Consider the following 12,653-nt stretch of genomic DNA (forward strand, 5'->3'; position numbering starts at 1 on the left):
GGTCAACATTGATCAACCAACAGGATTAGGTACTGGAAGCTGCTAAGGCAAACCTAGTGATGTTCATAAGATCACAAGTGAAAGGACAAGGGGTTTGAGCTAGGGCTAGGGGTGGAAAAAGCTAGGGGGCTAGGGCTAAGGTGGAACAAGGGTAGGTTGAGCTGGAGCAGGGGGTGGAGCTAGGGGTAGGGGTGGAAGCAAAGGGGTAGGGGTGGAGCAAGCGGTTGGGGTGGAGCTAGGGGTAGGGGGTGGAGCTAGGGTGAGGGGTTGGAGCTAGGGTAGGGGTGGAGCTAGGAGGTTGGGGTGAGCAAAGGGTTTGGGGGGGTTGGAGCTAGGGGTAGGGGTGGAGCTAGGCTAGGGGTTGGAGCTTAGGGGTAGGGGTGGAGCAAGGTTGGGTGGAGCTAGGGGTAGGGGTGGAGCGTAGGGTTGGGGGGTGGAGCTTAGGGGTAGGGGTGGAGCAAGGGCTAGGGGGTGGAGCTAGGGTTGGGGGTGGAGCTAGGGTAGGGGTGGAGCAAGGGGTAGGGGTGGAAGCAAGGTAGGGGTGAGCAAGGGATAGGGTGGAGCTAGGGTTAGGGGTGGAGCTAGGCGGTAGGGGTGGAGCTAGGGCTTAGGGGTGGAGCAGGGTTGGGGGTGGAGCAGGGGTAGGGTGAAGCTGGGCTAGGGTGGAGCTAAGGGATTGGGGGTTGGAGCTAGGGGTAGGGTTGAGCTAGGGCTTGGGGGTGGAAGCTAGGGGTAGGGGGGAGCTAGGGTTGGGTGTGGCGACTAGGGGTAGGGTGGAGAAGGGCTAGGGTGGAGCTAGGGTTGGGGTGGAGCTAGGGGTAGGGGTGGATGGAGCAAGGGGTAGGGGTGGAGCAAGGGTTAGGGGTGGAGCTAGGGTTAGGGGTGGAGCTAGGGTTAGGGGTGGAGCTAGGGTTAGGGGTGGAGCTAGAGCATACCTTTCTCCAGGTAGGTGTGTGGCGCCCAGGGAGGGTCCTCCTCGGCGTAGGGGTCACTGTACTCCATCACGGCCGACGCCTCCTCCTCTGCAGGAGGTGCGGGAGGAGGTGCATCTGAGACTGGAGGAGAGGAGACAGACAGGAAATCAGAACCTGACAACTCTCAGACTGCACCATGCTCTGTCTGTCGGCATCTGAGGCACGGGGAGGTCGTAGCACAGGGATCCATGCTGAAGGAATGGGATGGAGGAGCAACAAGGGGACAACGTGGACATCTCCAATAGAGCTCTCAACATCACAGAGCTCACAACGTGGACATCTCCAATAGAGCTCTCAGTATAGGAAAGAGAGAAGCCTCGCTGGACACAACGGTAGTAGAACACCAAGAGGACATTGAGATCTTAAATAGAGTGGACAGAGGCAGGTGGACAGACAGAGGTGGACAGTGCAGTATCGTAGCGCTACGGGGAGGAGGGGAAGGCAACAGGGTGAAGGGAAGTGAAAAAGACAAGATGATGAATGGAAAGAGAGACACACAGAACAAGACAAGAGGTCCGTTACTTTAGTGAGCTGCAGACAAAAGGCTGTCAGAAATGACAGACTCTACAGTGACCCCAAGTAGTGAAGGGAGACAGGGGTCTAAACTACCCATCTACTGCAAAGTTTTCTAAGGACAAAAGTGTTCCCTTAAAACCTTTTAGCAAAGCTATTTACTGACAAACTTGTATCTTGACTATTTGACGAGAAGTGTGTTAGTGTCGTTCTGTGTTTCTAGAAGTGTGTTAGGGGTGTAGATCTGTTTATAGAAGTTGTGTTAGGGTATAGATGCAGTGTTAGGGCGTAGAATCTGTGTGTTTTCTAGAAGTGTATTGGGGTGTAGATCTGTGTTTCTAGAAGTGTAATGTTACGGGTGTAGATCTGTGTTCAGAAGATGTGTTAGGGTGGTGTAGATCTGTGTTCTAGAAGTGTGTTAGGGTGTAGATCTGTGTTTCTAGAAGTGTGTTAGGGTGTAGATCTGTGTTTCTAGAAGTGTGTTAGGGTGTAGATCTGTGTTTCTAGAAGTTGTGTTAGGGTGTAGATCTGGTTTCTAGAAGTGTGTTAGGGTGTAGATCTGTTTTCTAGAAGTGTGTTAGGGTTGTAGATCTGTGTTTCTTCTAGAAGTGTGTTAGGGTGTAGATTGTGTTTCTAGAAGTGTTTAGGTGTAGATCTGTGTTTCTAGAAGTGTTGGGGTGTAGATCTGTGTTTCTAGAAGTGTGTTAGGGTGTAGATCTGTGTTTCTAGAAGTGTGTTAGGGTGTAGATTCTGTGTTTCTAGAAGTGTGTTAGGGTGTAGATCTGTGTTTCTAGAAGTGTGTTAGGGTGTAGATTCTTGTGTTTCTAGAAGTGTGTTAGGGTGTAGATCTGTGTTTTCTAGAAGTGTGTTAGGTGTAGATCTGTGTTTCTAGAGTGTTTAGGGTGTAGATCTGTGTTTCTAGAAGTGTGTTGGGGTGTAGATTCTGTGTTTCTAGAAGTGTGTTAGGGTGTAGATCTGTGTTTCTAGAAGTGTGTTAGGGTGTAGATCTGTGTTTCTAGAAGTGTTTAGGGTGTAGATCTGTGTTTCTAGAAGTGTGTTAGGGTGTAGATCTGTGTTTCTAGAAGTGTGTTAGGGGTGTAGATCTGTGTTTCTAGAAAGTGTGTTAGGGTGTAGATCTGTGTTTCTAGAAGTGTGTTAGGGTGTAGATCTGTGTTTCTAGAAGGTGTGTTAGGGTGTAACTTGTGTTTCTAGAAGTGTGTTAGGGTGTTAGATCTGTGTTTCTAGAAGTGTGTTAGGGTGAATCTGTGTTTCTGAGTGTGTTAGGTGTAGATCTGATGTTTCTAGAAGTGTGTTGGGGTGTAGATCTGTGTTTTCTAGAAGTGTGTTAGCGTGTAGATCTGTGTTTCTAGAAGTGTGTTAGGGTGTAGATCTGTGTGTTTCTAGAAGTGTGTTTAGGGTGTAGATCTTGTGTTTCTAGAAGTGTGTTAGGGTGTAGAGCTGTGTTTTCAAGAAGTGTGTTAGGGTGTAGATCTGTGTTTCTAGAAGTGTGTTAGGTGTAGATCTGTGTTTCTAGAAGTGTGTTAGGGTTGTAGATCTGTGTTTCTAGAAGTGTGTTTAGCGTGTAGATCTGTGTTTCTAGAAGTGTGTTAGGGTGTAGATCTGTGTTTCAAGAAGTGTGTTTAGGGTGTAGATCTGTGTTTCTAAAGTGTGTTAGGTGTAGATCTGTGTTTCTAGAAGTGTGTTAGGGTGTAGAATCTGTGTTTCTAGAAGTGTGTTTAGCGTGTAAGATCTTTGTTTCTAGAAGTGTGTTAGGGTGTAGATCTGTGTTTCTAGAAGTGTGTTAGCTGTGTAGATCTGTGTTTCTAGAAGTGTGTTGTGGGTGTAGAGCATCTGTGTTTCTAGAAAGTGTGTTGGGGTGTAGATCTTGTGTTTCTAGAAGTGTGTTGGGGTGTAGATCTGTGTTTCTAGAAGTGTGTTGGGTGTTAGATCGTGTGATTTCTAGAAGTGTGTTGGGGTGTAGATCTGTGTTTCTAGAAGTGTGTTAGGGTGTAGATCTGTTTCTAGAAGTGTGTTGGGGTGTAGATCTGTGTTTCTAGAAAGTGTGTTAGCGTGTTAGAATCTGTGTTTCTAGAGTGGTGTTAGGGTGTAGATCTGTGTTTCTAGAAGTGTGTTTGGGGTGTAGATCTGTGTTTCTAGAAGTGTGTGTTAGGGTGTAGATCTGTTTCTAGAAGTGTGTTGGGGTGTAGATCTGTTTCTAGAAGTGTGTTAGGGTTGTAACTGTCTGTTTTCTAGAAGTGTGTTGGGTGTAAGACTCTTGTGTTCTAGAAGTGTGTTAGGGTGTAGATCTGTGTTTCTAGAATGTGTTGGGGGTGTAGATCTGTGTTTCTAGAAGTGTGTTAGGGTGTAGATCTGTGTTCTAGAAGTGTGTTAGGAGTGTAAGATCTGTGTTTCTAGAAGTGGTGTTGGGGTGTAGGATCTGTGTTCTAGAAGTGTGTGGGGTTATCTGTGTTTCTAGATGTATTGGGTGTAGATCTTGTTTCTAGAGTGTGTTGGGTGTAGATCTGTGTTTAGAAGTGTGTTGGGGTTGTAGATCTGTGTTTCTAGAAGTGTGTTAGGGTGTAGATCGTGTTTCTAGAAGTGTGTTGGGGTGTAGATCTGTGTTTTCTAGAAGTGTGTTGGGGTGTAGTTCTGTGTTTCTAGAAGTGTATTGGGGTGTAGATCTGTGTTTCTAGAAGTGTGTTAGCGTGTAGATCGTGTTTCTAGAAGTGTGTTAGCGTGTAGATCTGTGTTTCTAGAAAGTGTGGTTTGGGGTGTAGATCTGTGTTTCTAGAAGTGTGTTGGGTGTAGATCTTGTGTTTCTTAGAAGTGTGTTAGGGTGTAGATCTTGTTTCTAGAAGTGTGTTGGGGTGTAGATCTGTGTTTCTAGAAGTGTGTTAGGGTGTAGATCTGTGTTTCCAGAAATGTGTTAGGTGGTAGATCTGTGTTTCTAGAAGTCGTTTAGGGTGTAGATCTGTGTTTCTAGAAGTGTGTTAGGGTGTAGATCTGTGTGTTCTAGAGTGTGTTAGGGTGTAGATCTGTGTTTCTAAAGTGGTTTTGGGGTGTAGATCTGTGTTTCTAGAAGTTTAGGGTTAGATCTGTGTTTCTAGAAGTGTTTAGGGTGTAGATCTGTGTTTCTAAGAAGTGTGTTAGGGTGTAGATCTGTGTTTCTAGAAGGTGTGTTAGGGTGTAGATCTGTGTTTCTAGAAGTGTAGTTAGGGGTGCTAGATCTGTGTTTCTAGAAGTGTTAGGGTGTAGATCTGTGTTTCTAGAAGTGTGTTGGGGTGTAGATCTGTGTGTTTCTAGAAGTTGTTAGGAGTGTAGAGATCTGTGTTTCTAGAAACGTGTTAGGGTGTAGATCTGTTTTCTAGAAGTGTGTTGGGGTGTAGATCTGTGTTTCTAGAAGTGTGTTAGGGTGTAGATCTGTGTTTCTAGAAGTGTGTTAGGGTGTAGATCTGTGTTTCTAGAAGTAATCTGAATAAAGGCCAAAATAATATTTAAAAAGCCCTGCTAATAGCCATAATGACGCAGCACAATGTGACCATGTGTGTTTGAAATAGTATTTTCTAGTATACAACGTTTGCCTTCATTAGACAACTTTGTTCCAATATTTATGTAATTCAGTGATATTTATTCCCATAGTAATTCGTTATGGATCCATAACTAAATCAACATCTGTATTTTTATCATTATTTTATTAACGAAAGCATAAAAGATGCTGTTGATGAAATACAGTACATGCTTTTACATTTGGATAATGAAGCATTTAAAGATAAGCCACCTGAATGTGTTTATTAGGCTACTGTGCAGTCTGACAAGTAAACATGGGAAAGTGCCTAATTCCTTACATAAGGGAGAGCAGGCCATATTCAGAATTTCTCAGTGACCTCAAGTACCTTCAATAATGGCTGTACTAGAGAATGCGGGCACGCGGGAGACCGGGGTTCAATTCCCCGACGGGGAGGAAGGAGTAGACGGTCCTTGTAAATAAGAATTTGTTCTTAACCGACTTGCCTAGTTAAATAAAGGGTTACACTAAGAGCATAACATTTCTGCACCCTAATTTTCTAATTCTAGTCTAACCAAAACCCAAACGGAGATTAAGTGAAAATAATCGCATCAAGACCAGTCCCCATGCTTGTCTCAGAGCAGCGTGAAACGGTGCTAAAATAGTTGTAGGCTATTGCTTCTAACTTCAATAAACTCTTTAAATAAAGACCTGCACCACATTACTCAACACTAGTGAGACTCATGTCACCTACGGTAGGCCTATAGTATAACAAAAAATATGACGTGACTCCAATAATTACATATAGAGGATTGGAGGATTCTAAATTAAAACCAAAAGCCACCTCATGGGTCTCCCGGTAGGCCTGGCCGGGACGGGAATCGAACCTGCATCAGCCAGGTAAGTTAGTTGATATAGGTCTAGGCTCCGAAGAAATAGACTCCAAACTCTTGTTGTTTGAAAAGTCAAGTTGAAATGAATTGCTCGACTGGTGTAGGCTTTCTCCATCTGTTGCTGTGCAACACTTGCATAACAAGTTAGCTATATGTTCAGCACCAGCCACTGTTCAACTCCTATTGATTGCGCTGCGGTTGCCGCCAGTTGTTTTTAAAAATGTAACCTTTATTTATCCAGGCAGGTCAGGTAAGAACAAATGATTATTTACAATGAAGGCCGACCCCGGATGATGCTGGGCCAATTGTGCGCTTCCCTATGGCACTCCCAATCACAGTCGGATGTGATTCAGCCTGTATTCGAACCAGGGACTGTAGTAATGCCTCTTGCACTGAGATGCAGTGCCTCAGAAAGGTTGAAACACATTATTTGTTGCAAGTTGGGGAGGGGAGTTCCACATCTAGCTCGGCTGTTAGACTATTCAAACTTCACTAAAGAATTGTCTATTGTTCAGCTAAAATATCCAATCTCGTTCCTCGCCCTCTTCTATGATTTGTCCTCATGAATCTGTTTTTCAGCATAAAGAACTCTGTGGACACCAGGTGAGACTACACACACACACAGATTCCTGTTGAACACAGTCTCTTTAACTACCTTATTTTCTCAAAACAGTCTCTCTCCTTCACTTCATCCCCCTTCTCCCTAAATCCTCTAGGTTATATCAGCTGTGTTGGTGAAGCCCCTCCCGCATCTGAACTGGCTGACACAGAGGGCCCAGCATTAACAGCAGTGTTAATGATCCAAGGTCAGTTTTACATTTCACCTCCTGATGATTATGATGACTGACCGTGTTAGAATACAAAACAACAAAGCTTAATCACGCTCTCTCTATCTCCTTCTGTCTCTCGTCTGCAGGTATGTTTTGATGTGAGAGAGGAAGCCAGTCCCGTCACCCGCTCTTAATAAGATAACCTGGAGGCCCAAGGCTGGTTAGGAGACACTGCTATGTAATTGTGATGAACAGAGACTATTAGAGTAACACTGTAATTCATTAATCTGTCTTCCTCTCTCCCCACCTCCTCTTTTTTATATAATACACACCATATCTCCACAGATACCTACTCGGTCTCCACAGATACCTACTCGGTCTCCACAGATACCAACCCACAGATACCTACTCGATCTCCACAGATACCAACCCACAGATACCTACTCGGTCTCCACAGATACCTACTCGGTCTCCACAGATACCTACTCGGTCTCCACAGATACCTACTCGGTCTCCACAGATACCTACTCGGTCTCCACAGATACCAACCCACAGATACCTACTCGGTCTCCACAGATACCTACTCGGTCTCCACAGATACCAACCCACAGATACCTACCCGGTCTCCACAGATACCTACCCGGTCTCCACAGATACCTAAGTCGGGCCGTAGTTCACTCCCTACCCACCGCAGAGAGTGAATCAGTATTCTCAACAGTACTATACTATGTGAGACAAGCAATGGACAGGCCCAGACTGATGATCCAGACCCCTTGCACCAGCTAGCTGGGCCCAGCAGGGGGTACTCTAGAGTAACACAGTCTAGTGCTACTAATTACTGTCACTTAGGACCTCATGCTGGGCCCACACTGGTACAACACCACAGTCAGCAGGAGAGCCATTATAAACCTGCTGTTTCTGAAGGAAGACATGAAACTAAATTACAGCTCTATTGAGAGACAACATTGTTTTAACCCAGCGGTCCCGTCTCTGTGGCATACTGAGAAAGAAAAAAAAACACTACTTAATGGAAAAGGATGGGTTTGAGCTCCAGGAACAAAGGATGCTCCTGAAAGGGTGAGGAGGTGGTGATGGGGTGAGGGAGTCGATGGGGGGACGAGGGGAGAGAGGGCGATGTGGGACAAAGGGGGGAGGAGGGAGTGATGGGGGGGACGAGGGGAGAGAGGGCGATGTGGGACAAAGGGGGGAGGAGGGGTGATGGGGGGGACGAGGGGGAGAGAGGGTATGTGGGACAAAGGGGGGAGGAGGGAGTGATGGGGGGGGGGGGGCGAGGGGAGAGAGGGATGTGGACAAAGGGGGGAGAGGGAGTGATGGTGATGGGGAACAAGGGACAGAAGGGTGAGAAGGGAGTGATGGGGGGGGACGAGGGGAGAGAGGGCGATGTGGGACAAAGGGGGGAGGAGGGAGTGATGGGGGGACGAGGGGAGGAGGGCGATGTGGGAACAAGGGGGAGAGGGAGTGATGGGGGGGGAGACGAGGGGAGAGAGGTGATGTGGGACAAAGGGGGGAGGAGGGAGTGATGGGGGGAGGGGGGGCGGGGAGGGGAGAGAGGGGTGATGTGGGACAAAGGGGGGAGGAGGAGTGAGGTGATGGGGAACAAGGGGACAGAAGGGTGAGAAGGGAGTGATGGGGGGGGGACAGAGGGGAGAGAGGGCGATGTGGGACAAAGGGGTGAGGAGGGGGTGGGACACTCACCTTCCGCCGAGATGGCTGCAGCAGAGAGAGGGTATTGGGCGGGAAGAGGGGCCTCGGCTACAGCCTCAGCCGATTGGGCCTCAGTGTTAGGGGCGCGGTCAGGTGGAGGACTGGGTAGCAGGAGGAGAGGTCCCTGTAGCCCCACCACGGGAGAGGGAGTAAAGGAGACAAATAAAGGACAGGGAAGGGAGACAGCGAGAACCAAACGATAAAGCAGATTGTCTTTGGTTTGGTGAGGAGGGTTAACAGGGTGTTGGACATACAGAGCGACACCGCTGCGTGCTTGGCACTGGGAGAGATCCATTCTTACCTTTCTACCTGCTCTAACAAGAGCTTTGGTTTTTTAGCCTTAACAAACTCCTTAGGAAATGAAAATCCAAAACTCCGGTGTGGTGTGTGACGTGCTGTAGCTAGGTGACCATAGAGAAGTGACCGTGCTGTAGCTAGGTGACCATAGAGAAGTGACCGTGCTGTAGCTAGGTGACCATAGAGAAGTGACCGTGCTGTAGCTCGGTACGCATAGAGAAGTACCTTTCCTGTGTGTTACCTGGGAAGCTGCCTGGTGGAGAGCTGTTGGCACAACGATGGGTCCTCCTACAGAGCCACTCCCACTGTTCTCTCCACTGCTGCTGGGGTGACTGCCTCCACTGCTGCTGGGGTGACTGCCTCCACTGCTGCTGGGTGTGACTGCCTCCACTGCTGCTGGGTGACTGCTCCACTGCTGCTGGGGTGACTGCCTCCACTGCTGCTGGGGTGACTGCCTCCACTGCTGCTGGGTGACTGCCTCCACTGCTGCTGGGGTGACTGCCTCCCTGCTGCTGGGGTGACTGCCTCCACTGCTGCATAACACACACATTATAGACACACTGCTGATTAAAAACACATTACAACCACACAGAACACTGCTGCCACTCAGGGATAAGAGAGGACAGGACAGGGCTCAACATAACAGGCATAACAACTGACTCTAGCTAGTCCACAGACAATACACTATGTAGCATCAGGATTAGTGTCCTTTTATAGCCTCTCTACTGTATATAGCCTCGCTACTGTTATTTTTCACTGTCTTTTTACTTCTTTACTTCCCTATTGTTCACTAATACATTTTTTGCACTATTGGTTAGAGTCTGTAAGTCAGCATTTCACTGTAAGGTCTACCTACACCTGTTGTATTCTGTGCACGTGACAAATAAACTTTGATTTGATTTAGTACTATACATACTACCTCTTATTGCTTCTAGTGCCTAGTAGACCTGATTGTTATTGACTAATGAATGCGTCGTTGAGGTAGCTAGCATTGACTAGACCTTATTGACTAATGAACTGCGTCGTTGAGGTAGCTAGCATTGACTAGACCTTATTGACTAATGAACTGCGTCGTTGAGGTAGCTAGCATTGACTAGACCTTATTGACTAATGAACTGCGTCGTTGAGGTAGGTAGCATTGACTAGACCTTATTGACCAATGAACTGCGTCGTTGAGGCAGCTAGCATTGACTAGACCTTATTGACTAATGAACTGCGTCGTTGAGGCAGCTAGCATTGACTAGACCTTATTGACTAATGAACTGCGTCGTTGAGGCAGGTAGCATTGACTAGACCTTATTGACTAATGAACTGCGTCGTTGAGGTAGCTAGCATTGACTAGACCTTATTGACTAATGAACTGCGTCGTTGAGGCAGCTAGCATTGACTAGACCTTATAGACTAATGAACTGCGTCGTTGAGGCAGTAGCATTGACTAGACCTGATTGACTAATGAACTGCGTCGTTGAGGTAGCTAGCATTGACTAGACCTTATTGACTAATGAACTGCGTCTTTGAGGCAGCTAGCATTGACTAGACCTGATTGACTAATGAACTGCGTCGTTGAGGTAGCTAGCATTGACTAGACCTGATTGACTAATGAACTGCGTCGTTGAGGTAGCTAGCATTGAATAGACTATTGACTAATGAACTGCGTCGTTGAGTGCAGCTAGCATTGACTAGACCTTATTGACTAATGAACTGACGTCGTTGAGGTGCCTAGCATTGACAGACCTTATTGACTAATGAAACTGCGTCGTTGAGTAGCTAGCATTGACTAGACCTGATTGACTAATGAACTGCGTCGTTGAGGTAGCTAGCATTGACTAAGACCTTATTGACTAATGAACTGCGTCGTTGAGGTAGCTAGCATTGACTAGACCTTATTGACTAAATGAACTGCGTCGTTGAGGTAGCTAGCATTGACTAGACCTTATGACTAATGAACTGCGTCGTTGAGGTAGGCTAGCATTGACTAGACCTTATTGACTAATGAACTGCGTCGTTGAGGAGCTAGCATTGACTAGACCTTATTGACTAATGAAACTGCGTCGGTTGAGGCAGCTAGCATTGACTAGACGGCATTATTGACTAATGAACTGCGTCGTTGAGGTAGCTAGCATTGACTAGACCTTATTGGACTAATGAACGCGTCGTTGAGGTAGCTAGCATTGACTAGACCTTACCTTGACTAATGAACTGCGGAGTCGTTGAGTGGCTATGCTTATGCAATGTTGGGAGAGACTAGACCTTATTGACTAATGACTGCGTCGTTGAGGTAGCTAGATTGACATATGACTAACCACTTATTGACTAATGAACTGCGTCGTTGAGGTACCTAGAATTGACTCAGCACTTATTGACTAAATGAACTGCGTCGTTGAGGCAGCTAGCATTGACTAGACACTTATTGACTAATGAACTGCGTCGTTGAGGGTAGCTAGCATTGACTAGACCTTATTGACTAATGAACTGCGTCGTTGAGGCAGCTAGCATTGACTGACCTTATTGACAATGAACTGCGTCGTTGAGGAGCCTAGCATTTGACTAGACCTATTGAACTAATGAACTGCGTCGTTAGGCGCTAAGCCATTGACTAGACCTTATTGATCTAATGAACTGCGTCGTTGAGGCAGCCCAGGGTCCTTAGTTTAGTTATGAGCTTGGAGGGCACTATGGTGTTGAACGCTGAGCTGTAGTCAATAAACAGCATTCTCTTTTGTCCAGGTGGGAAACGCCAGTGTGAAGTGCAATATAGATTGCGTCATCTGTGGATCTGTTGGGGCGGTATGCGAATTGGAGTGGTTCTAGGGTTTCTGGGATAATGGTGTTGATGTGAGCCATGACCAGCCTTTCAAAGCACTTCATGGCTACAGATGTGAGTGCTACGGGTCTGTAGTCATTTAGGCAGGTTACCTTCATGTTCTTGGGCACAGGGACTATGGTGGTCTGCTTGAAACATGTAGGTATTGCAGACTGGGTCAGGAACAGGTTGAAAAATGTCAGTGAAGACACTTGCCAGCTGGTCAGTACTCGTCCTGTGTAACGGTCTTACTCACATCGGCTACAGAGAGCGTGATCACACAGTCGTCCGGAACAGCTGGTGCTCTCATGCATGATTCAGTGTTGCTTACCTCGAAGCGAGCATGGAAGGCATTTAGCTCTGGTAGGCTCGCGGCTGGGATTCAGCTTTGTCTGCAGTCAGGAGGATAAGTCCTCAACAGCTTCTCTACAGGGTAGGATTCACTAAGCTTCTAACACCACTGCATTAGTCGTCTGTTCAAGATGTTCAGTGACACAATTCTCTCCGAGGCAGATGGGGATAGGCGGTAATATGGCACTGCACGCTCTCCTCCGGTCCAAGGCGTAGTTGGAACAGCCACATATCAAGACTGACTGTGTGGGTGGACTTGAGACCCATGCACTATAACAGATGACAAAAACCTAATCTCCATTTCTTTCCAGTGAATTCTCCGAGCTCCTAAAGCTCTCTGAGCAGGTTGGCTGCTGCCCTCTGGAGAGTACTGAAAAGGCTGATACAGCATACAGCAGGAGACAGAGACTTGAGTCCCAAATGGCACCCTATTCCCTATATAGTGCACTACTTTAGACCAGAGCCTCTATGGGCCCAGGTCAAACAGAGATTTTGGAATGCGCACCGTCCAGGAGGATCTTGTGGATATGCTCGACCTGTCCTGCTGTGTGCATGTGACGACTACTGAGCCAGAAGAAGTGCTGACTGGCTGCTACAATCATCTTTTTCCAGCCTTTCAACAGAAACCTGAACCACTGAGGGCTCTGAGACAGAAAGACTCCTGCCCTCATCTATTCTCAGGAACTCTTTTCTTTTTTCTCCGTTTTTTCTTTTGAAGTGATTCACTGCTGAGTTTATATAAGATGGCCCGCCCCCCCTCCCCCCCAGTCTTGGGCTGTGTATCAAATGGCACCTCGTTTCTCTATGTTAGTGCACTACGGT

At 47.0% G+C, this 12,653-nt stretch overlaps 1 protein-coding gene across 1 annotated transcript in view; it reads right to left on the minus strand.

Annotated features, from left to right (window-relative positions):
- The window catches only part of LOC112077462 (abl interactor 2), a 17,902-nt gene that overhangs the window by 100 nt on the left and 5,149 nt on the right, over nt 1-12,653 (minus strand). Inside the window, exons 4-6 of the mRNA XM_070441704.1 lie at nt 8,919-9,210; nt 8,372-8,504; nt 936-1,055 (exon numbers count right to left, since the gene is read on the minus strand). Coding sequence (XP_070297805.1) covers nt 936-1,055; nt 8,372-8,504; nt 8,919-9,210 — 545 coding nt within the window. The remainder of the gene's footprint in view (nt 1-935; nt 1,056-8,371; nt 8,505-8,918; nt 9,211-12,653) is intronic.

The sequence above is a fragment of the Salvelinus sp. IW2-2015 genome, unplaced genomic scaffold (assembly GCF_002910315.2).
Source record: "Salvelinus sp. IW2-2015 unplaced genomic scaffold, ASM291031v2 Un_scaffold4591, whole genome shotgun sequence".
Lineage (NCBI taxonomy): Eukaryota > Metazoa > Chordata > Actinopteri > Salmoniformes > Salmonidae > Salvelinus > Salvelinus sp. IW2-2015.